General features: G+C 47.4%; 3 protein-coding genes and 2 long non-coding RNA genes across 11 annotated transcripts; 2 read left to right on the top strand and 3 right to left on the bottom strand.

The window, feature by feature from the left end:
- Window positions 1-262: 262 nt before the first annotated feature.
- Window positions 263-1,461, bottom strand: LOC148155205 (uncharacterized). Its single transcript, XR_015765512.1, has 2 exons — window positions 1,108-1,461; window positions 263-1,021 (listed from the first exon to the last, which is right to left on the bottom strand). It is a non-coding gene; the product is annotated as an uncharacterized LOC148155205 (long non-coding RNA).
- Window positions 1,462-1,503: 42 nt separating this feature from the next.
- Window positions 1,504-5,195, top strand: LOC106908552 (zinc finger Y-chromosomal protein 1-like). 2 transcript variants are annotated; one of them, XM_014974688.2, is made up of 4 exons: window positions 1,504-1,683; window positions 2,224-2,460; window positions 2,939-3,247; window positions 3,324-5,195. In XM_014974688.2, exons 2-4 carry the CDS (start codon window positions 2,235-2,237, stop codon window positions 4,703-4,705), a joined length of 1,917 nt encoding a protein of 638 aa, XP_014830174.2. In that variant the 5' UTR covers window positions 1,504-1,683; window positions 2,224-2,234; the 3' UTR covers window positions 4,706-5,195. The 2 variants fall into 2 exon arrangements, with proteins under 2 accessions (XP_014830174.2, XP_014830173.2); XM_014974687.2 differs by having other exon boundaries at window positions 1,505-1,670.
- Window positions 5,196-5,462: 267 nt separating this feature from the next.
- On the bottom strand, window positions 5,463-11,775 carry chodl (chondrolectin). Its single transcript, XM_014974689.2, has 7 exons — window positions 11,251-11,775; window positions 10,104-10,279; window positions 9,860-10,017; window positions 9,635-9,792; window positions 9,482-9,565; window positions 9,323-9,419; window positions 5,463-5,939 (listed from the first exon to the last, which is right to left on the bottom strand). The coding sequence occupies exons 1-7, from the start codon at window positions 11,465-11,467 to the stop codon at window positions 5,858-5,860; spliced, it is 972 nt and encodes a 323-aa protein (XP_014830175.1). The 5' UTR covers window positions 11,468-11,775; the 3' UTR covers window positions 5,463-5,857.
- A 5,034-nt stretch (window positions 11,776-16,809) lies between these two features.
- LOC148155204 (uncharacterized) lies at window positions 16,810-18,062 on the top strand. The gene is made up of 2 exons (XR_015765399.1): window positions 16,810-17,089; window positions 17,431-18,062. It is a non-coding gene; the product is annotated as an uncharacterized LOC148155204 (long non-coding RNA).
- Window positions 18,063-22,375: 4,313 nt separating this feature from the next.
- On the bottom strand, window positions 22,376-25,976 carry galnt11 (UDP-N-acetyl-alpha-D-galactosamine:polypeptide N-acetylgalactosaminyltransferase 11 (GalNAc-T11)). Of its 6 annotated transcripts, none has more exons than XM_014978508.2 (12): window positions 25,389-25,976; window positions 24,732-24,948; window positions 24,512-24,635; window positions 24,274-24,440; window positions 24,075-24,200; window positions 23,754-24,003; window positions 23,565-23,682; window positions 23,352-23,504; window positions 23,068-23,283; window positions 22,894-22,998; window positions 22,681-22,818; window positions 22,376-22,611 (listed from the first exon to the last, which is right to left on the bottom strand). In XM_014978508.2, exons 2-12 carry the CDS (start codon window positions 24,913-24,915, stop codon window positions 22,483-22,485), a joined length of 1,710 nt encoding a protein of 569 aa, XP_014833994.1. In that variant the 5' UTR covers window positions 24,916-24,948; window positions 25,389-25,976; the 3' UTR covers window positions 22,376-22,482. The 6 variants fall into 6 exon arrangements, with proteins under 6 accessions (XP_014833994.1, XP_087869225.1, XP_014833988.1 ...); XM_088013099.1 differs by having other exon boundaries at window positions 22,376-22,614; window positions 24,732-24,965; window positions 25,389-25,975; XM_014978502.2 differs by having other exon boundaries at window positions 22,376-22,614; window positions 25,389-25,975.
- Between the last annotated feature and the right edge of the window lie 618 nt (window positions 25,977-26,594).

Raw genomic sequence — 26,594 nt, 5'->3', positions numbered from 1 at the left:
CAGGTCGTCACCATGGTTACGCTGACTAAATGCTTTAAAAACGGTTATTGGAGAGCAGCCAGGCGGATTATTCATGTTAACACTGAATAAGGTGCGTACATTTCTCGGAGATGTTTGCTATAATCTGTTCACTGCAGAACAGAGAGCAGCGTGAACAGCTACAGATTTGATTGATGATGCCAACCAATCTTCTCTTGGACATATTACTCCCTCCCAGAAGATGGCAGTATTGTGCCAGAGTAGGTGGGTCACCGCTTCTACAACCAAAGGAGAAGTTTCTCTGTTTAATAATCACAATAATAATAAATAACAGTAAATTTTCCAATGTGGAACCCAGCGACCCTGCAGATATAAGCGTGTTGGACAATGGTGGGAGAGGAAGAGTTTTTATTTTTTATTTTTTTACATTTAAATAGATTTTTTTTATTATTTAATAAAATAAAACTTTCTAATTTCCTCCTGACTACCAGTAGCTCAAATTTGTCCTCTGTAGAGGACATTTCTAAACTTGAATGTCTCCCACCCCCTGCAATCTACTGAATTAATTCCTTTTGGTATCTGGAGGGACATTTAGGGCTTTTCAATGATACCACATGTGAAGGGGTGGGACTTTTCTACCTTCCTTTTTCTCATTCATAAAAATGCTGTTCATCAGTACAAGCACATTTTATGGGAAGAGACACAGTAAGTGTATAAAACTTTTTATTGTGCAAATTTTGGTTTAAAATTTTAAATTATAAATTAGTCTCTTAGCAGCATATTAAAACATTCTATGAATTATTTTGACTGTATTTTGTTGTAGTATTTGAAAGTTGAAAAATTGTCCTCTGTAGTGGACATTTGTAATTATTTTCTGTTTTTTCTGTATCCATCCATTTTCTAACACCTTTGTCCCTTAGTGGGTCGGGAGGTGCTGGCGCCTCTCCACCTATTGTTCCGGGCGAGAGGCAGGATTCACCTTGGACAGTCTGTCGCAGGGCAACACAGAGACAGACAAACAACCATGCAGACACACTCACACCTAGGGAGAAATTAGAGAAACCAATTAATCTGACAGTCATGTTTTTGGACTGTGGGAGGAAGCCGGAGAACCCAGAGAGAACCCACCATGCACAGGGAGAACATGCAAACTCTATGGAGGAAGACCCTGGGCCAGGAATCGAACCCAGAACTTTCTTTCTAGGCAACAGTGCTCAGTTTTGTCAATGTGAAATTCATTCTTATGTTGATGTTTGGATATTTTCTTTGGGACAAACTGGTGGCCATCAAGGTTCAATTTCAAATGTAAGGGTTCCGATGTCCACTGTAGTGGACACATGATATTTCAAAAATAAAAACTAAAAAAAAATGGTTTCAGTATTCTAACTACCTTACAAAGATTGTGGGATTTTAAAAAAATGATGATTGGACAATATTCTTTTTCCTGGTAGTCGGGAGAATAAAATAAGCCTGTAGTTCCCGTAGCGGCCGCTGGGAGCAGCAGCGAGCAGAAAACACTCAGCAGAAGAAGAGCAGCAGAAGTAGGGATCCCGGCGCGGCCTGTTGTGGTTCTGTTTCGGTTGGGTTCGTAAGGTCCGGTGTTGAACAGAGTATGGAGTTCGGACTTTAATCTTTATATTCCGGGTGTGACGTCACAGTGGACCCTGCGGAGGTGGCCTCGCGACCGTCAGGTGAGCTTACATGGTGAGTTAGCATCGAGCTAACCGGCTCATCCTGCGCGGGTTCGGTTAAACTAGAGGTTCCCTAAAAACGAACCGGAACCGAACCTGAGCCTTCAGGTTGTGGTTCAGAGGAAACTGAACCGCTGTGGCTGTCCTCCCGGAAGGTTCTGTAGAACCCTGTGATTAATCCAGACCTCGACTGAGTCTGCGATAGAACCAGGAAAGGGTCAGGTTCGGACATGATGGAGGCCCAGCTGGTTCCGGTCCAGCTCTGTCTGTGGAGCGGACAGAGCTGTCGCCATGGTTACAGGAAGTTCCGGTGATTCCCAGAACGTCCTGGGGTCCTGCTGATTCTACTGTCGGGTCCAGATGGAAACCCTCAGACCAGTCTGGGTTGGTTCTGGCTTCAGCCTGGTTCTGGACGGGTCAGCCTAGAGTCGTGATATCTGGATAAGGCTGTGTGTTCTAGGCGTTGTAGATCTATGAGATCTCCTGGTGGTTCCTGCTCTGTCCAGTCGTTCTGGTTCTGACGTGGTTCTGGTTCTGCTGTATGTTCCTGCAGAAGCAGCAGCCATGGAGCCCCCTGGTGGAGGAGAGGAGCTGTGCATCCTGCTGCTGAGGCAGGGCGGGAGCCGGGAGGTGGGCTGCCAGTGGGAGAGTCCTGAGGAAGAGGAGGAGACGAGGAAGGAGGTGGGCTGCCAGAGCTGCAGAGCCGAGACCAGGGAGGCGGCCGTCCAGGTGGACCTGCTGGGTCAGAACCAGGACCTGCTGGGTCAGAACCTCAGCTGGAGACACTCAGGTGAGCCAAATCCTCTCTCTCCTTCCTGCTGATCTCTTGCCTCAACTGCACAGTTAGACGCTCTGCCTCTGCACTACTGCAGCCTGAGGACCTGATCCAGCTGTGGTCCAGCTGGGTGTGTTAGATTCATTCATCTCAAGGTTGGTAGGAACATCATGAGTCTGACCGGAGAACATGAAGCTCTGCTGTTCCCCAAACAGCAAAACAGGCTGAACTGAGCTTTAACATCGTCACTCAGGTTTAACTGGCGCATAGGGTTAGGGTAACCCTAAATTAAACTACCGACTTAAACTACTGACCTGAACATGAACTGGTTCTCTAAAAGAACTGGTTCCCAATTCCCATTCCCAGATGTAGTGATGTGTTTCTCACACAAGGAGGCAGCATAGAGGTTTGTTTCTGAATTATTCCCTGGAGTCTTGACTGCAGCCTGTCAGTCAGAACCCGGGGCCCAGTTTAACCCAGTTTGTCCCTGCAGGTTCATCTGCTGGCCTACTGCAGTGTCTGACAGTCCGACCCGATGGGTCAGACGGCGGCGCCCTGCTGCAGCACTGCGTCCCGAATCGGACCAGAACCAGGATCATCAGACCTGCAGCCAAACTCTCTGATGAGCCCACTGACACCAGAACCAGAACCAGGAAGAGACCGGCTCTGCAGAGCGCCAGACGCAATGGGAGGCCGGGCCGGCCGCGCCGCCAGTCACCCGACCCTCAGGAGGACGAGCAGGAGGAGGGGGGGGGGACGGAGGACGAAGACACCGGTGACCCCACCTGGACCCCTAGAGGAGGTGAGATCAGAACCAGAACCTGCTGGGTGAAGGTCTATCTCAGATCTGACTCGTCCCCTCCTCTGTATCCCCTCAGACCGGCCTCTGGCTCCGTCAGAGCCGGGACCAGACTCTGGACCCGGACCGGACTCTGGACCGGGCCTGCAGCAGGTGAAGCTGGAGCTGGACAGCACGGTGTGCGACGTGTGTGGGAAGGTGATGAAGAACAAGTCGAGCCTGGCACGCCACTCCTTCATCCACACGGGGAAGAAGCCGTTTGCCTGCCACCTCTGCCCGCTGCGCTTCAACCGCCGCGACAACCTGCGCCACCACCTGAGCCGGCTGCACCCGGACGGCGCGCTGCGCCGCCAGCGCCGATCGATGGCGCCAGCCTGGCTGTGCGCCGTCTGCGGGAAGACGTTTGTCTGCCGGTCGCGGCTGAAGACTCACGAGGCGATCCACTCTGGTGTCAAGCCGTTCCGCTGCGACCTCTGCCCCAAGGCCTACATGCGCACCAACGACCTGCAGCACCACAGGAGCGTGGCGCACAGCTCCGGCGCCGGCCCAGCGCTCCGCCCCGCCTCGCTGCTCTGCCATCTCTGTGGTAAAGAGTTCAAGTGCCGCTCACAGCTCGCTCTCCACTTCCAGACTCACACCGGCGAGCGCCCGCACCTCTGCGACATCTGTGGTCGCAAGTTTGCCCGTCAGTACCAGCTAAAGCGCCACAAGGCGCTGCTGCACCCAAGCCGCCCCACTGTGGAGCCCAGCTCGCCGCCGGACGCGGCGTTCACCTGCGGCGTCTGTGGCAGGCGGCTGAAGTCTGAGACGCAGCTGACCGAACACGCTCGCATTCATGTGGGCGACAACCTGCACCACTGCAGCGTCTGCCTGCGTGGCTTCCAGCGCGCCGGCTACCTGCGGCAGCACCACCTGCGAGTGCACCTGAGGGCAGCGGCGGGCGAGGCGCCATGTGGCTCCAGGCAGCGCGGTGCCTCGCCCAGCTCCTTCCCCTGCACCGTCTGTGGGAAGGCGTTCCGGTTCCGCTCGCTGCTGGCCAGCCACGCCCTGGTCCACAGTGACGTGCGTCCGTTCGCCTGCGACTTCTGCAGCCGCAGCTTCCGCCGCCTCAGCCACCTGAAGAGGCACCGGCAGGCGGTGCACGCCGACGGGGCGCGCCCGCCCCAGAGCTTCGTCTGCCACATCTGCGGCAAAGACAAGAAGTGTCGCTCGCAGCTCGCCAGGCACGTTATCATCCACACCGGGGAGCGGCCATTTGCCTGCGACCTCTGCCCCGCCCGCTTCAATCGCCGCGGCAACCTGCAGCAGCACCAGAGGCGCATGCACGGCATGGGCAAGGCTGGCGAGGCTCCGCCCATCCTGTTCCAAGACGAGGACGATGCATTGAGCTACAAGCAGGAGGAGCTTCTGGACCACGTGGGCGGGGCTTGTGATGATGACGAACAGCTGGACGCCACCTGACCAGACGGAGCTCTGAGCACGCTCACTGCCCAACCTGCTGTCCTTTATACACTGTAACAACCATGACAACCGTGTGGTTGTCACGGTAACCTGACAACAGACAAGCTCCAGCCACTCATGTGACATTACGCTAACTCCGCCCCCTTCATTAGCTCAGGCTGAGGGGGCGGAGTCACAGGAGGAGGCCGGAGCCAAACAGGAAACGGTTTCAGCCAAAGTCACAAACTAAAAGTGTCTCAAGCCCCAAAGAGCTTGAGTGTCTCCATGGTAACTGGGACCGATTAACCACAGATTAAAACGTCACTGCTCAGGTCAACCAATCAGGAAGCAGCAGCTGCTTCTTCATGCTGAGGTACTGACGGTTCTGGTTCTGGTCGGGTTCTGCATCAGTGATTATTTCTGTTTTCTTTCTGTTGTTTTGTTGGATTTCTGTTCGGACCTCTGTGGTTCTGCTGGCTCTCGGCTTGTTTAAATAAAAACCTTCTTCTGATGTTGAGTGGTTTTAGTTTTTAAAGGAGGCCTTTATTTTGACAGTCTTCACAGAGGAAGTGGCCTGTGAGAGGAAGTCATAGGGCAAAGGCCATTGAGTCGGCACTGAGGCATCCAATGGTTTGACTTCTGATCAGATCCGGACCGTTCACCTTTGACCTTTGCTAGACAGAACTGCTCTGGCGATGTTTCGCAGCCTGCTGCAGATTCTCTGCTGCAGTCGGGTCGGGAGTTTGACTAGGCCGACTCGGAGAGACCAAGCAGCAGCTGAGGGAACATTTTTTTTATTAAACATCAAACTTCATGCATCAGAACCACAGAAACGCAACAGCAGCTCCCTGCTGTCCAAATGTCGGACTCCCCTCGAACGCAGCCTCAGCAACCGGAGGCCCAAACTGATGTCTGTCCCTCTGCTTGCTTCGTACTTCATCTCCTCGTCTGTCCAGCAGGGGGGGCCAGAGATTCTCACAACAGAACAAGTTACAACAGACAAGCTCCAGCCACTCACTGTGACATCACTCTGACTCCGCCCCCTTCATTAGCTCAGGCTGGGGGGGCGGAGTCACAGGAGGAGGGAGGAGCCAAACAGGAAACGGTTTCAGCCAAAGTAACAAACTAAAAGTCTGATGACATCACTGATCTGCTGCTGACATCACAGTGATGTCACACTTCCATGCCGTCGGGTTTGGGCGTCGTGGCGATCCAGAGGTTTGATTGGTCGCTGGGGGCCTTGGTCCGAGGACGACTGGAGACACAGGATGACATCATCAGTGCTCAGTGACCAATCGCAGAGGTTACAGCAAAATTTTCAAAATAAAACAGCGAGGAGTCAGAGAGCAGCACCAAATCTATTTTATTCATTTGATCACTGATCAGTGACTGATAAATGTTCCTCACAGATCCATGATGCTAAGTACGGCATCCCTCAAGGCTCTGTTTTAGGCCCCCTACTTTTTAATTTGCACGTTGACCCATGGTGGAGTCATCAGGATCAGCTTCCTGTGACGATGACGACACAGCTGTACATCGTCATGACGACCCTCGGACAATCGCTGCTGTCTCCAGCTCAACCAGGACAAAACGAGTTTTAATCACTGAAATAATTCACAAATTATTAACTATGGCTTTAACCTTTCAAGCTCATGGCCTGTTTTTGAGAAATATGGCTGAAAATAACATGCCCAAAATGAATTGAATGTATCTCAAGAACTACAGAGTTTATTTTAATTGTTTTGGTATCAAAACAAAGATAAGACCCTAGATAATATATTACAGCTCTAAAAACCACCCTGCATGTTACTGAGGAAAGTAAATTAATATGATACACAGCAGAAATTAGGAAAAAATATGTATTTCCGCCTAAAAAAACAGTTCAATATATTAAGATTCCTTTTAAAGCAAGCAGATGAAATCCAAAACCTGTAGTAAACAACACTACACAATCTGACCTTTTACTGTGCCAAGTTTCATGAAAAAAAGTTAATCATATGAGTTTTAGAGAAGTACTACTTGATAAAAATCTAGGCGGACCTTCCAAATTAGCCATTTTGGCACAATTTGGCACAATTTGTGCCATTTGAACTTTCTCAGTTTTTTTTCTGTAGGTTCTGTTTCAATCATTTATTCTTATCATAAAATAAATAATTATTTATCATAGATAAGTAATTACATCTAATAATTATTTTTGGAGGTTCCTTTTAAAAATCCACATTGCATTCATTCATAAAGAGAAAAAAATAGAGAAATTGTAATAATCTGAAAATGGAACAGATTAACTCACAATAACATTTCAAATAGAATTATATAACAATGAAAATGCAAATAGCAATGAAAACTAATTTGTCAAAATGATATGATCACAGGAAAAAACTAATATATCTCACAATTACATTACAATAACAATGCGCTCTGCGGGTAAAATCATGCAATTCTCCATTCAGACGTTCAAAATTACGCTGGGCAGTTTCTCGGGAACCCATTGGCCAATTTTGATGATTGACACGTCTTTCGAACCGTCAGAGCCAATAGAATCCGAGGGCGTTGACATGAATACGGAACCTAAAGCCATTCACCAATTACAGGGCGGAAAACGCATGTGACGTACATTGACGATGTTCGCCTCTAGATTTTGTATAAGGTCGCTGGGAGACGGAAGAGGCTCTGGGCGGAGCCGAAAACAATATGAGATGGACTTAAGGAAAATGGATTATCGAACCAAGTGGAAATATTTAGTCTAATAAGGATTATGACCACGAAACAGCAAAGGTAGGACTGAATTTATGCTTTTCGCTTCGTGAAATGAGCGATTTCTTTTTGTCTTCTTTAGCTGCTGGTTCAGTGAGTTTTGCACGTATCGTGGTGACTCTGGTATTGTTGGAAACGGCAGAGCTTCGGCTTTACTCTGATCGATAGTTTGTGAGGATCGGGCCACCTACCTCTTTCACTGTTGAGTTTTTTACCGGGTATGCCTCGTTAGCCTCGTTAGCATCTAATTACGTTTTTTTTTATCAAGCTGCTTAGTGTTCAAGCTGGGTGTTGTTGAGGTAGAAAATATTGTTTCTGTCATTTAGAGGAGCTTTTCCCCGATCCGTGGATATGCAATATGCCTATATTGATAAATGTATAGCATGTGTTTTCAATTGATCTTGCTGCGGCAAGGGCCGAGGACCCAAATTTGGGTCCTCTCTTGAATGACAGGTTGAAACCTTCCAAACCAGTCGGAGGCCTGCAGGTTCGTTTGACTCTGACACACATTAAACAAAGAAAACTGGATTTTACTGTTTAACCCAGGGCTGGTCAGTCCTGGTCCTGGAGGTCCGGTATCCTGCAGCTCTTAATGTCTCCCTGGTCCAACACACCTGGATCCAACAGCTGAATCTCCTCCTCAGAGCAGTCAGGTTCTCCAGTCCTGCTAAGGACCTCATTATTTTACTCAGGTGTGTTGAAGTAGAGACGCATCTAAAAGTTGCTGGAGGCCCTCCAGGCCTGGAGCTGCCCAGCCCTGGTGTAACCAGTTTACCTAGAGTTCACCACCTTCTCTGTCGCCAACTCTACGACGCTGATGCTTTTGTTTCCAGATGGTCAGACTATTGCAACACTCTGCTGCTCTGCTAACCCGGACCACTCTAACCTGGACCACTCTAACCTGGACCAGGCTAACCCGGACCAGGCTAACCCGGACCAGGCTAATCTGGACCAGGTTAACCCGGACCAGGTTAACCCGGACCAGGCTAACCCGGACCAGGCTAACCCGGACCACTCTAACCCGGACCACTCTAACCTGGATCACTCTAACCCTGACCAGGCTAACCTGGACCAGGTTAACCCGGACCAGGCTAACCCGGACCACTCTAACCCGGACCACTCTAACCTGGATCACTCTAACCCTGACCAGGCTAACCTGGACCAGGCTAACCTGGACCGGGTTAACCCGGACCACTCTAACCCGGACCACTCTAACCTGGATCACTCTAACCCTGACCAGGCTAACCTGGACCAGGCTAACCTGGACCGGGTTAACCCGGACCAGGCTAACCCGGACCACTCTAACCCGGACCACTCTAACCCGGACCACTCTAACCCGGACCAGGCTAACCCGGACCACTCTAACCTGGACCACTCTAACCCTGACCAGGCTAACCTGGACCAGGCTAACCCGGACCACTCTAACCCGGACCACTCTAACCCGGACCACTCTAACCCGGACCAGGCTAACCCGGACCACTCTAACCTGGACCACTCTAACCCGGACCAGGCTAACCCGGACCAGGCTAACCCGGACCAGGCTAACCCGTTTGGCTCCCAACATATTTCAGATTCTTTTACTGGTTTTTCTCAGTGGTCTGGTACCATCTTATCTTGCAGATTTGCTAATAGCTGACGATCCCCTGAGGTCCTTTGTCACCGGATCGTTCCCAGAGTCAGATTGATTGATCAGAATGATCAGTGATTGGTTGGGTCTAAACTCCAGCTCTCCTCCATCTCCAGCAGCAACTCGCCCTGCAGAGGCATTCAGTGGTCCAGGTGTGTTGGAACAGGAACGCTTCTAAAGGTGGCTCCCTTGGACTTGAGTGGTTCTGGAGGAATTCTGTCTAACAGTCAGAGGCATGCTGGGAGATGTAGTACTACCTCCTGCTGAGCGTCTGGAAGCAGCAGGTCCCTGAAGCCACCAGGATGAGCAGCAGCAGCGGGATGGTGGGGATCACCACGTACAGCAGAAGCATTCCTGAAACACATCATGATGTCACTGTGACGTCACAGCAGTGCAGAGGCCACAAGTGATCGCACCTGAAGATCCTGCTACAGCCACCTGAGGGGGAAAGCTGCCACCGCCGCCCGCCTGGGTCACCACGCCTCCACCTGCAGTCACAGCTGAGGGCAAAGAGATGCCCAGGTTAGACAGCTGAAGGTAGCCCCGCCCTCTCACCTGGCCGGTCTCACCTGGTTGATACTTGCAGATGAAGTTGTGCTTCATGTTGCAGCGGTCGTCGTTCCATTGGTGGAGATAAGCCCCGCCCAGACCTGCGGGCGCGCTGGGCTGGTGGTACATGACGACACAGGCCTCGCCGCCGCACGACGGCTCGTCCAGGTACCAGTTCCTGGAATGTGGTCACCATGGTTACTGGCTGACATGGAAACCACCCAGGTAGGAGTCAAAGGTCTCACCTGAAGGTGGCCACGCTGCCGTCGGTCCACTGGTACAGTTCAGGGCACGGGGTCAGGGTGTGGTTGGCTCCGCCCCCCCGAGTCAGGCCGATCCAGAAATCCCCATCAGAAATCCCACCTCCACCTTTGGCTCCGCCCACTGCTCCTGAACGCAGAGCCTGGAGGAGGAACCGATCAATCGATTTTATTTACAAAGCGCCTTTACACTGAGAGCAGCTCACAGCCGCAGGCGTGAGGGTCTCACCTGCAGCAGGTGCTCCACGTCGCTCTGCTCTGATTGGCTCTCCACGCTCAGCAGCGCCCCCCCGTCCATGAGGCAGGCCTGCTTCGCCTCGCTGAACGCCACGCGGCTCGACACATCGTGGAAATACGCCATCTTGTAGCAGGGACGCTCGGCTCCGCCCACACACACCGTCTGACCTGCAGACACAAGCCCCGCCCACAAAGCTGCCAATCAGAGCCGCAGGTGGAAAGCCGGCGAGTGTGTCAGTGTGTGTTTGCTTATTTAGCTGATCGTAGGGCCATTTCTGGCAAATTTACTAACTGATGGGCCTTATGGGGCCCAAAGCTCGTCCTAATATGACGGATACCCGTGTATAGGGTCAGGGGTCACTTTCTCAATTCTGATCCCTGACTGCTCAGTGAACTCTGAGGACCAGAGCCGAGAAACACGGAGCCAGAAACTGAGTTGAAAACAGAATAGTAATGCAGAGTCCTCATAAGGGCAGAAAAACAAGCTGTGTGTGTGCGTGTGTCAGTGTGTGTGTATCAGTGTGTGTGTGTCATTGTGTGTGTATCAGTGTGTGTGTGTGTGTGTATCAGTTTGTGTATCAGTGTGTGTGTGTGTGTCAGTGTGTGTGTATCAGTGTGTGTGTGTGTATCAGTTTGTGTATCAGTGTGTGTCAGTGTGTGTGTATCAGTGTGTGTGTGTGTGTGTATCAGTTTGTGTATCAGTGTGTGTCTGTCTTCCTCTCTCACTGATTACCTCCAGCTGCCTCATCATCACTTTCTCTTCAGCAGCTCTGGGTTTCAGAACCGGTTCTCCCTCTGATGGAGCCGGGCCAGAGCCAGAACCAGAACCATGCTGGGACCTGCTGAGTCTGCAGATCGTCCTGCGGCTCTGATTCTCGTCCAGAACCGGTTGTGCTCTCTGATTGGACTGAACCAGCTGGCCACTGAGGTTCTGTCAGAACCGGCAGAGCAGCTCGGTTCTGGAGGTTCTGGAGCAGCTGGACTCAGGATGATCCCTGCTGATGAAGCAGAACGTGGAGGGTTCGCCTCCACTGAGCGGTTCTGGCCTGCAGGGGGCAGCAGCGCTGCACCTTTACCTGAGCAGCAGCCAGGTGTTTGATGAAGATGATGGAGGTGATGAAGGCCGGTAAGTAACTCACCGCTCACCACTCGCGCCGCGCTGACCCCTGACCCTGCCGTTGCCATGACGACGCCCAGAAGCAGCAGCATGTTTTCCTCAGCTGCTCGAAGCTTGTTTTTCAGAATAAAAGCCCGCGGCTCGGCGTCCTGCTCCGCGCGGCTCCTCTCCGCTCTGAGCCGAGCTGAGGAAGAGGAGGAAGAGGAGCTGAGGCTCTGCGGTGTCTCCTCCTCCCGCATCGATCTGAGCCTCAGCTGGCCGTGCCCTCCCGCTCCCCCTCCACCCGCTGTTTGCTGATTGGCTGCTGCAGCTGATCGATGTCGGAGCGGCTCCTCTGATGTCTGCAGCAACACTTCCTGAGCAGCGATCGATCCGCCGCGCACGCTTAAGCTAATTAAAAGAAACCTGAGAGGAAGAGGAGGAGGATGAAGGTCCAGGCTGCAGAATCACAGACCCATCCGGAACCATCAGGTCCAGTCGGGTTATGGGTAACTGAAACTTCTCTGGTTCTGATGACCCGGTGCAGACCGGCTCCCAGCTCTCTGATTGGTCCAGGGGCGGAGGAGTAAAAGAGAAGGGCGGGGCCAGTATTGGGGCGGGGCGGATGAACACATGAAGCCACTCCTCTCAGCTGATGTTTGACCCTCGGGGTGTTCACTTTATTTTCAGTTGAGACGAAAATAAAGATTAAAAAACTTTAATTTGCACAAAATTGAAAAGAGAAATTGATGAGAACAGAAGCTGAAAAGTGAATAACATTTGTTTTCAAAATCTGAAGAGTAAAATAAAAGAGTAAAGACCAGAGAGGCTCTGAATGTGGACGTTTGCTCTGCAGACAGGAATCAGCAGCAGAAGCTGCATTCACAGAGTAGAGATGCTTTCTGTCCATAAGGCGCTTTCACAAAGCGGGCGGCTCCACTGGAGGACGGCTGCAGCTGGACCGGTACCGGTACCGCTGGTACCGCTCTAAGTTCTGCTCTGAGCTCCAGGATGATCAGTCTGGATGAATCTAAACGCTGATGGACCATCAGATGGATCTGATCTGTGATCAATCCTCCATCAGAGCCAAAGCTCCTCAGGTAGCGGCTCACCTGGATCAGCTGCTGATGGACCTGATCGTCTCCTGATCAGAACCGAACCTGGTGGGTCCATCTGCTGATCAGCCTGTTTTCTCTCCAGTCAGAATGAAATGAGCCTCAGATGCTTTCAGACGATGAGTTACATCTTCATGAGACAAACTGAGGAAGTTATTATTCACTCAGAGGGAAGTTTTACCTTCATTTAGTTTATTTTCTTTATTTTTCAGGTTATTGTCTGAGGATAAATGTGGTTCAGTTTCATCGTCTAAAACAGCGTTTCTCAGCCTTTTTGGGCCAGCGCCCCCCAGCCCTTATCCAGGTCCCTCACCGCCCCCACCAAAGAATCTGCAGGCTACTTTACACTGACTATTATTTTATCATTAATATTACTGTCACTATTGTAGGTGTTTTGATTTTTATGCTTGTTTCTGTATTTATCATCAAAAATAATTTCCCAGAGAACAAAAAGCCATGGGAATAGAAATGATTTTCACAGGCGTCTATGAAAAATGTAATGAACATTCAAGTTAAAATCTGTAGGCCAACAGCAGCCAATCAGAGTGGAAACAATATTCTTATTTTGTGTCATTTTCTAGTTAAATGTTCCAGAAAATGATAAAAGATGTTCAACATGCCAGTTTAAACTTTGATCTATTTGCAAACCGACTGAGCTCTGCAGCATTAAAACATGGATAGAACTGTAACTACATTAATCACAGCTCTTCTTCTCTTCAGTGTTTCTGGTGGTGCGGCTCTGTGCTGCCTTCAGGGGAATGGGACATCAGAGCATCATCCATAAAACTTCACCCACATGGCATTTACTGTGCAAACCAGAGCTTTTAGTGGAAAAACTAAAGTTCCTTTTAATGCCATAGAAATATGAGACAGGATTATATCTTCATATAGACCTGTCTATTGATTATAGATTAATAGTTTTACTGGACAGAAATTACAAAGAACAAATCTGGTTCTTAATCAAATCCTAATGAGTCAAACTGAAAGTGTCATGGAGTCACTGAACACCACCATCACATTAACACTGACATGAAAAATAATATTGAAGAAATAAAAATATCAAATCTAATTAAAAACATAAATAAGTGATCAGTTATTTACTGTTAAGATCTGTCAGATATATTTATTCTCAGTACTAGATGTGGTCTCAACAAACCCATGGAACTTCAACAATATTATTTTACTTTTCATCTGGAAAGTGTCTGTTTATTCTTGCCATACAGTCTCTGTATTAATTATTGCTCTAAAGGTCTTGCCATACCAGTTTATTCCTCTGTATTTACTTTAGTTTCTTAGTTTATTCTTGCATTTTGTTCTTCATTCATTTCCATTTAGTTTCCTCTGATTAGTATTATCCTCTCTTGGTTTATTGCTGTGTCCACTTTAGTTTCTTTCCTGTTGTTAGATTTATTTTATCGTTTATTGACCATCATTAATCTTCACTCATCACCTGCTGCGCCTCCTAATCATCATGTTTCACATCATGTGTTGATTTTTCACTGTTCAGCGTCGGATTCTCTGTTTTTATGCCATAATTCACATCTAGTTCGTCGCTCCGTTTTATGTCCCGCTTCTCCTGTTTCAGAGTTTTGTGCGTCGTTTTTTTTTTTTTTTTTTTTTTTACCCCCTAAGGTGCAGGGCGGTCGGGAAGCGTATCGATGGGGAAAAGGCAGACTGACATAAACCTTTTAAAGCAACGGAAACAATTTCTGATTCTGATTATTGAAATTTAAAAGTGCTGTGTTGTTCTATCAGCCCGTTTCATACCGGACCTTACAGCTCCGCTGTTAACGCTATAAAATGAACGCTCTCTATCGTGGTGTCACTATGGAGGGATTTCTTTATTTAAATGGGTTCATTTCTCAGAGGGACACACAGTGAAGTGATTTTAGCTACCAGTAGCAGGAGGACGGAGCTGCGCCAAGAAGCTAACAGAAGCTACAAACACTGAATAGAAGAAGAGCTGCCATCGATACAGTTGCAGCCAAGCATGATTTAATGTTACACAATACAGTTTTACCAAGTTGCTCAAAGTCTAAACTGGCATTGTTGTCCATTTAAAGTGTAAAGTTTACCTTCGACCAAACGCCCCCCAAAGGCATCCCAGCGCCCCCCTTTTGTAAAAATGTCCGCCAGCGCCCCCTGCCGTCCTCTGAACGCCCCCCAGGGGGCGGTACCGCCCACGTTGAGAACCGCTAGTTTAAAGACTAAAATATTAAATTCATAAATCAGAGTTTTTTTGGTCTAATAACTGAATGTTGTCAGGTTTCAGAGGGTTTATGAGTTTCAACCCTTTGTAGTTTGTTTTTGTCCACAGAAACACTTTGTGTGGTTGCCGAATATTTTCACTTCAGGTTAATTTTTCAATGCCAACTTGTAAAATATGGTGCCACACATTTTTTTGTGTTTTATACATGAGGCCCCAGGTGTTCAGCTGCAGGTGACAACATGTCAGGTAGTTTGATGCTTTTCTAACTGTAACTAATTGACCATCCAGCTGCTCATAGAAGAGTCTCGTTATGAATTAGAGGTTATGCTATTCCTCTTATGTTGGATAGTTTATTGTGGCCAGTAGACCAGAAGACCTTTGCTTTGTTGTTCTTTGTGTTTGTAAGAAATACTGCCACCTGCAGGTGGGAGTTAAACCAAGTACAGTAAGTTTCACTGCCAGTATCTGTTCCCAGCTGACCGGCTGCTGGTTTGGAGAGAATCACCAGGTGCTAGTTAGCATGAACGACAAACCTCAGACAAAAGGAGTTTTGTTTTGTGCCTCTGGTAAGGCCACGTTGATTGGCACGTTAGCTGCACCAACCAGCTAAATGTTTAGTGAATATATTTGTCTGCCAGTAACCAGCAGAGGTGGAGAAAGTACTCAAAAAATGTACTTAAGTAAAAGTAAAACTACCACATTAACATTTTACTTAAGTAAAAGTAAAAAGGCTTTTAAAAATACTTAAGTATTAAAAGTAAAAGTACTTGCTGAATGCATTACCTAATCCCTAATACAACATCATTAAGTGAACAGATCATATTTAATTTTAATACATTAGAGATGTGCCATTTTAATGAACAGTGCCACAGATAAAGCATGTTTTTATTATGTTTACTCTGTAACATAGTTTAGACTTATATATGTGATTCTATACATCTTAATTTCAGGTCTCCTGTCCTAACATAGCATGAACTTCACTTTTTTTTGCCACTAGTGGCTTTTATTTTGAAAGAAATCCAACAGAAAGGGGATGGAAAGAAGGTGGGTAGGGGAGGACATGCAACCAGGAGCCAGTAGCAGAGTTGTAGTCAAGACCAGTGTTTTTCAACTAGTGTGCCGTGAGTGATCGTCAGGTGTATGGAGTTAGATTTGTTTCACAATTATTCAATCAAAAAAAAAATCATGTCAAACAAAAAAAGTAGTATTCAACCAAAAAAAAAATCATGTCAAACAAAAAAAGTAGTATTCAATCAAAAAAAAAATCATGTCAAAGCAAAAATCACTAAGTTTTTTTTTTAACTTTTTTTTTTGTTTTTGGTTGAGTCTCTTTTTTTTTTGGTTGAAACTTTTTTTTTGGTTGAGTCTCTTTTTTTTTGGTTGAAACTTTTTTTTTGCTTGAGTCTCTTTTTTTTTTTGGTTGAAACTTTTTTTTTGGTTGAGTCTCTTTTTTTTTTGGTTGAAACTTTTTTTTTGGTTGAGTCTCTTTTTTTTTTGGTTGAAACTTTTTTTTTTGCTTGAGTCGCTTTTTTTTTTGGTTGAGTCGCTTTTTTTTGGTTGAAACTTTTTCTAAGTTTTTGGTTGAATTCGTTTTCTTGCTTATACAACTTTATTTGCTTTGGGGAAGCTTACATGAACATTCTGGGCGGGGCTTAAGGACGAGCGATGTAAGACGTGTTCCGATTGGTTAGCGCTGACTAAAGCGGATGACTCCCTGAGATCTCAGAACTCTGTCCCGAACTGCAGGGCTTCGGTGACGGGACACAGAATGTGAATGGTAAGTAATCTTCACAAAATTACACCGTTTAGCAGCTTCTAAAGTGTCCACCCTGTTTCAAAGAAGAAATCTTACTCAACTTATGACGACAGTCACATATTTTGTCTGCCGTGATCCCCGGTAGCATATTGTGCTAGCTAATGTTAGCACTAGGTAAAGTTCATAAACTAGGCTTGTGTAATATTCGCCTGTCTTTATGTTGAATTCGTTAACCAGCGCACCTCTGTTGAGTGGCATTAAGCGTGGAAAATACCAAATATATCTGGAGGAAATATGTGTTAAAAAACTGTTGCGCAATCCTCAGTGTGTGTGTGTGTGTATTAACTAGCATTGAAGCTAAAATGGGAAAACAGCGGATCGTTGCACCAATGTTATCAGGTCCACATTAATCTGCACCACACGTCAAGTGTGACTGTGCTGATGATTTATTTACCAAGCACATAATCAGTGCTGTCGATGAGGGGAGGCAGTGTAACTCTTAAATATATACATTTTCTTCCAGATGTAAAATGTAAAACTAAGCTGGTAGGTCACAGGCCGAAGGAGGATATTCACATAATTTCTGTTTATTATTATTTGGTGGGTGTGTGTCCTGTACTTAGTTTTATTCCGAATTACATGTAATATGCCTTTTGCTGTGTTATATTAAATTAATTTGGTGTTCTCCTAATTCCCCATTCTAGTATGACCAGCAGAGAGCAGCTGAAGCAGGACAGGCTTGTAGGTCTTGCTGATTCCTCCAGCTGCTACAGACGATCAGAGCATGAGGATGGAGAGATCAGTAAGTGTTGAGTCAGAGAAGGTCAGGTAGGGAAGGAAGTGTTGCTTATAGGGGCCGGGTGTGTTTGGCTAAATATATTTTAACATACATTTTCTACTTACTAAATATTTCAGTTTACTCTCTCAGTAACTTCAGTGTTATACCTCTGCACTATTTTTTTGCAGTTTCTCTTATTGTGATACAGTAACTGTTTCACTTGAACATTTAATTTCCTGAGATGTAGTCAATTTATTTTCAATTAAAATTCTTAAAAGACTTTAGGGCTTATTAGGTTTTGATTATGTTGTCTAGGTAAATATCATCACTTACTCATACTTTTTTAATTCATTTTTGTTTTTCAGATTTGCGTCAAAGCTTCTTGATTCGTTTCTGAGCCATGATTGAGACTCTCCATGATGTTCACCCAGGACAGAGGGGAACTGTTATCAACTCCACTCCATTGACCCCTTGAGACCTTCCTGTTGTTAAATTGCTTTTCCCTTGGATCCAAGCACCTGCACCTCGCTGACCAGTAGTGACCATCAGTCCACAGTCAACTGGATCATCACAACATTGACTAACTTTTTATTTACAATTAGGATCTGAAAACCAGAGGACCAGCTACGCAAAAATCTACCTGCAAACTTTAAGCAGCTACCCTGACACTGCAGTAATCCTGGACTGGGCTGAGCTGCTCTTCCTCTCTCCTCCAGAGTGACGAGTTTTCATCACCAGTAAAGACAAGTTTGAGTAACTGCTGGAAAGTGTATTGTATATTTTTAGTGTTCATTTCGTTATACTGTTTGGACTTAAAATAAAATGTAATCTCTTTTGTAATACTCTACATTTTACAAACCTTTTTCCCTTATCTCAGTTGTAACATTATGTGAAGTATTTGCATGTAATTCGGCCTTCAAGCGAGATATTAAAATTAAACGCTTTCAAGCAATATTTCATCTTTTCTAAAACAAAATACAGAAAATACTTTCACAAAGTGGCTTTATTTCTGTCATTCCTCTTGTGAGTTGTATAATGGAGTGTTATGGCCAGGTTACAAGTATTTTTAATTATCAGAATGCAGTCATATTAGGATCATAAAGATGCAATTTTACCAGAAGAACATCTTAAAATATGGGAAGTCATTTTATGGAGAAGTCTTGGCTCCCTCTGACGAAACCAGCTCAGTCCAGGTGGTTCCGATACATTCAGTGGTTAAGAGGATCAACTGGCCACCAGGTAAGCATTGATGTCAAAATAACAAACAGAGCTACTGATGTAGGAGTATTTTCCATGTTGAAGAAAAGCTAAGTTTATAATGGGAGAGGGAAAATGATGCGTTTAGGTCAGCCGATGTCTCCATCCAGGAAGCCACTAAAGCCAAACAGAACTCCAGTCCAGCTCCAGCTGCAGTGAGGATGAAAAAGGGAGAAATAACTGCGGCAGTCTACTGCATGAGGTTGGACATTGCTGTGAGACTTATTCTGAACAGTGGTGATTATAACATTAATATTCTTATTTTGAGTGTTAATGAACATTTTTATCATGACTATAATTTGTATGTTTAGATAAAAAAAATGTATTTAGCCAAAACTTAATACATCAACATGTGAAAACAGTTATTTAACAAAATTGTTTGTCTATAACTTAATTTCATTTCCTCTAGTTATTAAAAGTAGATGCGGTTGAGGGTCATGAAAACCCCCAACACCCTGCATATTTACACTTAATAAGTACAATAATTGAAACTTCAATAAAGGGGTTTTCAAACTTGCAGGATTTGTTGCTGTTGCTGTTGATGAGTGGAATCAACACATTAAAAGACTTTGTGGTTAAATTAATTTGTTTCCATTTTAAGGGGGGGAACAGATTTTATCAGGCGCTTAAAATATTTTGTTCCCCCATCCTAACTTTGGCAAAAAAAGAGCTAATGTTTTCAAACTTGCAGGATTTCTTGTTGATCATAAGGGGAATCAACACATTAAAAGACTTGCAGGTAAATTAATTTGTTTCCATTTTATGTAGGGGGAACAGATTTTATCAGGCGGTTAAGATATTTTGTTCCCCCATCCTAACTTTGGCAAATAAAGAGCAAATGTTATGAAAATCACAGGATTTGTTGCTGATGATGAGTGGAATCAACACATTAAAAGACTTTGTGGTTAAATTAATTTGTTTCCATTTTAAGGGGGGGAACAGATTTTATCAGGCGCTTAAAATATTTTGTTCCCCCATCCTAACTTTGGCAAAAAAAGAGCTAATGTTTTCAAACTTGCAGGATTTGTTGTTGTTGATGAGTGGAATCAACACATTAAAAGACTTGCAGGTAAATTAATTTGTTTCCATTTTATGTAGGGGGAACAGATTTTATCAGGCGCTTAAAATATTTTGTTCCCCCATCCTAACTTTGGCAAAAAAAGAGCTAATGTTATGAAAATCACAGGATTTGTTGGTGATGATGAGTGGAATCAACACAGTAAAAGACTTGCAGGTAAATTAATTTGTTTCCATTTTAAGAGGGGGAACAGATTTTATCAGGCTGGTGAAATATCCATTCTCTCCTCTTCTCCCCCTATAACTTTGGGAAATATAAAGTAACTGTTTCCAAATTCTCAAAAATTATGTGTGATAGCATACTAGACATTTCCTTATTTTCCATTAGAACGGGATTGACCAAAAAGTTTACACTCTGATCTTTTCAGGAAGTCTTTATTTTTGTGCCTTGCTATCAGCCAGCTTCCCTCCTCCTTTATCAGAAATGAAAAATTATAAATGCACACTTCGTGTTGGGAGCCTGTGTTTGTTGACTCACTTTTATTTGTCAGGCTTACGAGACAAAAGCTGAAAAAAAAAAAAAAAGATCGATTCTCTTCGCGTTTAAAATAACACAAAACAGCGTAAAAAGACCTCCACACAGGACTTCGTTTATTTATGTATGCATTTTTATTTTGATAGCTGCCGATTAAACTGAAAGTTACAACATTGACATGATTATACGAGTAGTTTTTACCGAGAAATCGATCAGAAGCGCCGTGAAAATGGTCAGATCCGCCGGATCCACTTCTCTGGCTGCAATGCGCGCTCCCGACACAGGGGGAACAGATTTTCACAGGGGAACAGAATTTCTCACAAGACCGGTTATTGCCAGCTTCTGGCGCTGTTTTCGTGACGGGACTTCTTTCAAATCCCCAATCCTGGGCTTAACCTCTGTATTCCGATCTTGATGTGGCTTTTTAATCCCTTTCTTTACCACTTTGGTCCATGGCGGTGATTTCGGCAGGTCCTCCAACAGCTGCACTTGGGGATGATGAGCAGAGGTCCTCACCTCCTGTACCACTTCCTCGCCATGCGCTCCTACCCTGGTCCGATTCGCTTGCCTCGTCGAGTCATATTCCTCAACTGCGGTCAGCCGGCGATCCAGAGTTGCGGCGACCGCTTCGAGATTCTCATTCACAATGGCTTGAGATTCCATGACTTTCCTTAAGCGAGAGACCTCCAGGCTCACCTGCTCCATCCTGCTAAGTAGAGCAGAGGCATCCATATTGCCGAAACCAACTGGCGGGAGTACATCCAGATAGTGCAAAACGAATCTCGGAATGTTTTCGCCACATTCGTTGAGCACCCTGATACAGTCCTTTATGTTGTTAAGATCCTTTTGAGGTCCTTTATGTTTGATGCAGCGAATCGAAGTGGTGCACAGCTCAAACAATTGACGCTTTGACTCCTCAATCCAATCAGAGGAGAAATTGCTTGAGGCCAATAATACGATTTCCTCCTGAGATAAAGTTCTCATTTTCGTAACAATAAAACTCAGAAACTCATCCTCCACTATCACTTTCCCTTCACCAGTTCTATAAATGTAGATTTCGCTCTTAATTCGAACCTCTTTTCCAGTACGAGACACACCCATATGTCGCACGGCATATTGAATGTGGCATCTCTGCCAGTAAGCTAATACAAATGAATGGACCGAACTTCAGAAAATGCCGTTTCACAAAGTATTTTTAGCTAATGTTCGTCATGACCCACTCACATATAAACGTGAATATATTTGGAAATTAAACAATCACCAAAGACAACATTTATGACTTTTCATTATATTTTAATTGTAATTTCTGAATAAAGAAAATAAATGTGAACCTATAATAAAGGATTATTCCTCATTAATTCCTCATTCGCCTCTTTTCTGAGCTAGCTAAATGTTTAGCTTGCAGCTAACTCATTAAGTAACTCATGAACATTTATTATGCAAATATTATCTGCAAACTAAATATTTAGTTTGAAATAATGACATATATAAATTAATGTATCACCTGGTAAAAATTAAAGACCCCCCTTTTTTTTACAGGCTAAAAACCCAAATTATTGCTGTTAACTTTTGACAGTGCATCTTTAGAAATGGTTCATCAGTACCGTTTCAGGCAGCGACCGACTGGACATCATTACACACACACACACACACACACACGTTTGTCTGGCTATCTTTGTGGGGATTTTCCATTGACTTCCATTCATTTCTACAGCCTAAACCTGACCTTTACCCTTTCCCTAACCAACCAAAACTCAATTCATACCTTAGCCCTAACTCTGACCCCTGACCCCAAAACAGGGTTTCCCCTCGTGGGGACCAGGCTCCGGTCCCCACAAGGACCAATTGGTCCCCACAACGTAGTATATGTCAGGAAAATCGTCCCCACAAGGTATTACAAACAAACGCACACACACACAGTTTATGGGGACTTTTAATTGACTTCCATTCATTTCTGCATCCGAAGCTCAATCCCCCCTTTCATCTGAACCCTGAACCCAAAACAATTTCCCCTCATGGGACCAATGAAATGTCCGTACAACGTCTCAGGAAAATGGTTCCCACAATGCATCAGACACATGGCGCCCCCCTCCCACTGCCGCCCAGCCTTCGGGTCGGTAATGGGAATCGATCGAGTCTCGGCGTCCAATCAGACGGCGGCTGCTTTGACTGCCTGATGGCTCATTAACCTGCTGACTGAGGGGGCAGAGCCAGAGCGCTTCTGAAGGAGCGCGGCTCCACTGGACAGAACCATCAGAACCTCAGCTGTAACCAGGTTCTGCCATAGGAACCGGGTCTCAGGAGCAGAACCACAACCAGGCTTTAAAGAAGAATGGAAACTGAGTCAGAGTCTGCTGCCCTCTGCTGGTCCATGAGAGGAACAGCAGGGTTCTGGTCAGACCCAATGAGTCTGACCAGATACACGGTCAGAACCAGCAGGTTCTAGTAGATCTGACAGCTGGATCAGAACCCGGAGCGGTTCTGAAGGACAGAGACGGCGAGACGTTCAGAACATTTTATTAGAGATTCAAAGCAGCAGAGATCATTACGTTCCTTCAGTAAAAACTACAGATAAAAACCAGAACCAGAACCCGGTCCCACCGGACCATCAGCCCTCCAGCTGCCACTGCTGCACCTCAGCACCGTCGCAGATCGCCATGGCAACGTAGCCCTTTGGTCCAGCTGGACGGGAAACGGCAAGACACTGACCCACAGAGACCTGGTAGAGCCGGTTGGCCTTCTGGAGAGAGAGAGCCGGGTCAGAACCGGGTCAGAGCCGCTACCATCACCATCATCAGAACCTCACCCCCAGGCTCCACTGCTGCGAACCCCCAGAGCCGTGGCACTTCATGAGCCGCGGGGGGTCAGAGGTCCTGACCTCCGACACGTCCAGGCACAGCAGGCCGGCCAGAATCAGCTGTCCGTCTTCGTCGTACGACCAGTCCTGCAGAGGTCACAGGGTCAAGGAGTGCGCTCAGAGAGGTCCTGGGGTTGGATCGCACCGAGACGCCGCCCTCACCTGCTCCGGGTCTCCGTGGTTACACGGCCTCAGGACGACTGCGCCGCCCTTCTGGCTGACCCGCCCCTGCGCCACCAGGCAGCGTCCGGTTGCTAGATTGCGCAGCTGAAAGACAGAGAGAGGGTGAGAGCCTGCAGGGGGTTGGAGGTCACGGCGCGTGCTGCATTCAGGTACCCGGCCACGCTGCAGGACCTTGGGCCGCCTCAGGCCTTTGTTGACAAACGGAGGTGGCTGCTTGTTGCCGTTGGCGACAGCCTGCATCTCGGGGTAGACGGCGTCCAGGTACCAGCGGAACGAGCGGCACTGCAGCCGCTTCCTCAACGCCACGCGCTCACTGATGTCACCGTAACCACGGTTACGCAGCTCAGGACGCAGCGCCAGGTACTGCTCCTGAAGGGACCATAGGTAGTGAGGTCAGAGACGGGAAGTGAGGACAGACAGGAATTGAGGACAGGAACCTTGAAGTCGTCCATCCAGACGTGCGCCAGCCGCAAGGAATTGTGAGCCATGGTGTCCTGTCCTCCAGGTGAGCCGTACGGCCGCCTCTTCCTGAAGATGTGTCCCACCCTGGAGCACGGGACGATCAGCAGCTGGCCGCCGCACATCCAGATCTGAAACCACAGCGCCATCAGCACCACCTTCAATGATACTCTGTGAAACTCAGCGCTCACCCTGAAGGAGATCTCCAGGTTCTCTCCTCCCCAGATGTCCATGCCGCCATCATACTGGCCCAGCTCAAAGAAGTACTTCCTGTCCATGGCGAACAATCCCCCCGCCATGGTGGGAGACCTGGGGGCACGGGGAGAGGTCAGGGGTCATGGACACCTGTAGGTCACCTGTTGCCCTGTGTTCCGGGTTACCTGAAGGGTCCGGCGGCGCCGTCGGGCCCGCTGAGCTCAGCCGGCGGCACCGGGTCCCACTTGAAGTGCAGCCCCCAGTTGAAGCCACCGCGGACGATGGGGGAGGCGAAGTACGCCAGCGTGTCGGCGGAGACGATGTCGATGACGGGGCAGACCACGGTGCGGCGGTCCGCCTGCACCGGCGCCAGCAGCGGCTGCAGCCACGCCTCGTTCACCTCGCAGTGGCTGTCCAGGAACACCAGCACCTCACCTGGAGCAAAGGGGCGGGGCTTAGCGTGGGACGAACCCGTTGGTACCTAAAGGGGGAAGAACTCAGCTTACCTGTGGCATGGGCGGCTCCGATCATGCGTCCCCGGATCAGGCCCTCCCTCTGCCGGTTCCGGACCAATCGGACCTTGCCCTGCAGCTCCGTCCTCACATAGCGGTCCAGTTCGTCCTTCAGCTCCTCTGCAGCAGAACACAGGCAGACTTAGTGGGTCGGAACCGGGCCGGAGCTAGGCCAGAACTGGGCGGCGGGTACCCAGCTCGCTGTGGTCGTCCACCAAGATGACCTCATGCAGCAGGTGGGCGGGGCTTCGGTCCAGAACGCTGTGGACGGTTCTGAGCAAGGCGGACGGCGCCTCGTTGAAGAAGCAGATCACTACGCTGGCGGCAGGCAGCGCCGCTGGATACACCTTCTGACGGCACCTGGGAACGGGTCAGAACCGGGTCAGAACCAGGACCGGTCAGAAACGGGTCACATCAGAACCAGAACCTACCGCGAGTCACGGGTGTCGGGCAGTGGGCGGTGGAAGCCCAGCCGGTTGGAGATCAGGACGTTGAAGGCGTGGCGCTGGTACCCGGCGTCTCGGACCTCCTGGTCCGCCTCGTTAAAGATCATCCCTGCAGAACCAGACCCAGAACCTCTCAGGACCCGGCCACACACCCCCCAACCCCCCCCCCCCACCCACCCGCTGCCTGAGTATCACGGACACCCACCCATCTCCGGGGACAGCTCGGCCCCCTTGTGGTCAGACCCGGCTCCGATCTGCCGACCACGGTGCGGCGCGGGGTTCCTGCTAGGCTCCGCCCCCAGGAAGAAGTAGAGGTAGAGGAGGACGGACCAGGTTGCCGAGGTAACGAGGCAGCCATAGCAGAAGTACCGCAGCGTGACACTGGGCATGGTGGGCGAGCAAGCATCGCCTCACATCACCTGCTGGGAGAGAGAGAGAGCTGACCGGACTAAAGTTAGCACACGCTGGTTAAGCTCAAGTTGAAGGCAGCACGGGACCCCATGTGAAGGAGTTAATGTTTACCGCAGAACCCTAAACGCATCACGAGCTCAGCTCGTTAAATAGTTAATGATCTGAGAGATCACATGACGTCAATATCAGTTTATTTATATGTTATATAATATATATTAATTTAGAAACAGCTGCTAAGTGCTGTGCTGTATTCCTAATCCGAACTGAATGTGAAATAAAAGAACAGTTCAGTTTGAATCAGATTGTAACAAAGGAACTGTTAGTGAATCAGTCTGAGGTAATAAAGGAACTGTTCATTACTTAACTGAATCAGTCCTACGTTATAAATTAACTGTTCATCAGTTCAGGTGTGAATCTAATCAAGCCCAGGAGTTTAGGTCAGTCAGCTCACCTGTATCTCACCTGTAGGAAACAGTGACGTCACTTGGCTTCTGTGCAGCTGCTGTATATCAACAGTCTGAAAGCCGAACCAAACAGAACCTGCCGGTTCTGACCCGGCTCCAGGTGTTGAACGAAGTTCTACTGGAGAGTTCCTGTAGTTGTTGGGTTTAAACCGAGATGTTCTGGTTCGGTTCGTTCAACACAAACAGCAGAAAACAACACAGCCAGCTAACGGAGCCGAACCTCGTGTTAAACCCAGATTATCCTGGATCAGAGCGGCCTAAGGGAAAGTTTGAAGCCTCTTCAGTTCCGATGATTAAAAGTTCTGATCAGGGCGGGAAAGAACTGTTCTGGGTTCGGTTCTGACCCCCGTCCGATAATGGAACTCAGTGTGTTAGCGGCTGTTAGCTGTTCTCAGGTAAAGCAGCCAAATACACTGGTCCAGTTCAGTCACCGGACGGTACCTGCTCTGGGTCCGCAGACCGTCTGCTGCTCACTCGGCGGCACTCCGGCAGAACCCCCGGCCTGCAGCACCGACAACCCGACCCCTGCTGCAGCTCCTGACACCGCGGCAGAACCACGTGACCCAACAGACGCCCCTTCAAAATAAAACGGAAAATACGACAGTAGATCTAAACAATAAGAGCCCCGAGCGACCCAAAGAAAATAACGATGTCTAATAGGGAGGGAAAATGATAAATGTGAAGGATGTGGAGAGGAAGAAAATGTAGAAGATGTATTGATGAATTGTAAAATATATGAGCCTGAAAGGGAGAAATTGAGAAGAATGGTTGGAAAGACAGGAAAGAAACGGAGTCTTGAAGAAATATTGGGAAATGAAGAAAACATAGTGGATATTTACAAATTAAGGAAAGCATTATTTATCTGCAAAATACAAAATAAAAAAATGGAATTTAATAGATGTAATGTTGCGTCACACTCGTGTACAGTAGGTGGCGGTATGCACCTTAAAGTTGGTTGCGATCCACCATTACAAGAAAATATTTTTTTTAACAAAACATTTATTTGTGCAATAATTTAACAAGACACTGTTAAATACATACTCAGGACATAAATAAATATTGCAATGACGCCAACACACCGCAGATGTAGTCCCGCCAACGAGGTTTATTAGTAATTACAACGAGCCGCTATTTCTGAGGCCGAAGCTCACACCTCCAACCACAGACATGAACACGTAGACGCCTCATGGGGC

Source organism: Poecilia mexicana, unplaced genomic scaffold (assembly GCF_051168715.1).
Source record: "Poecilia mexicana isolate PSO_F unplaced genomic scaffold, ASM5116871v1 scaffold_15, whole genome shotgun sequence".
In the NCBI taxonomy this organism is placed as follows: Eukaryota; Metazoa; Chordata; class Actinopteri; order Cyprinodontiformes; family Poeciliidae; genus Poecilia; species Poecilia mexicana.
This window is presented reverse-complemented; position numbering and strand designations above follow the sequence as displayed.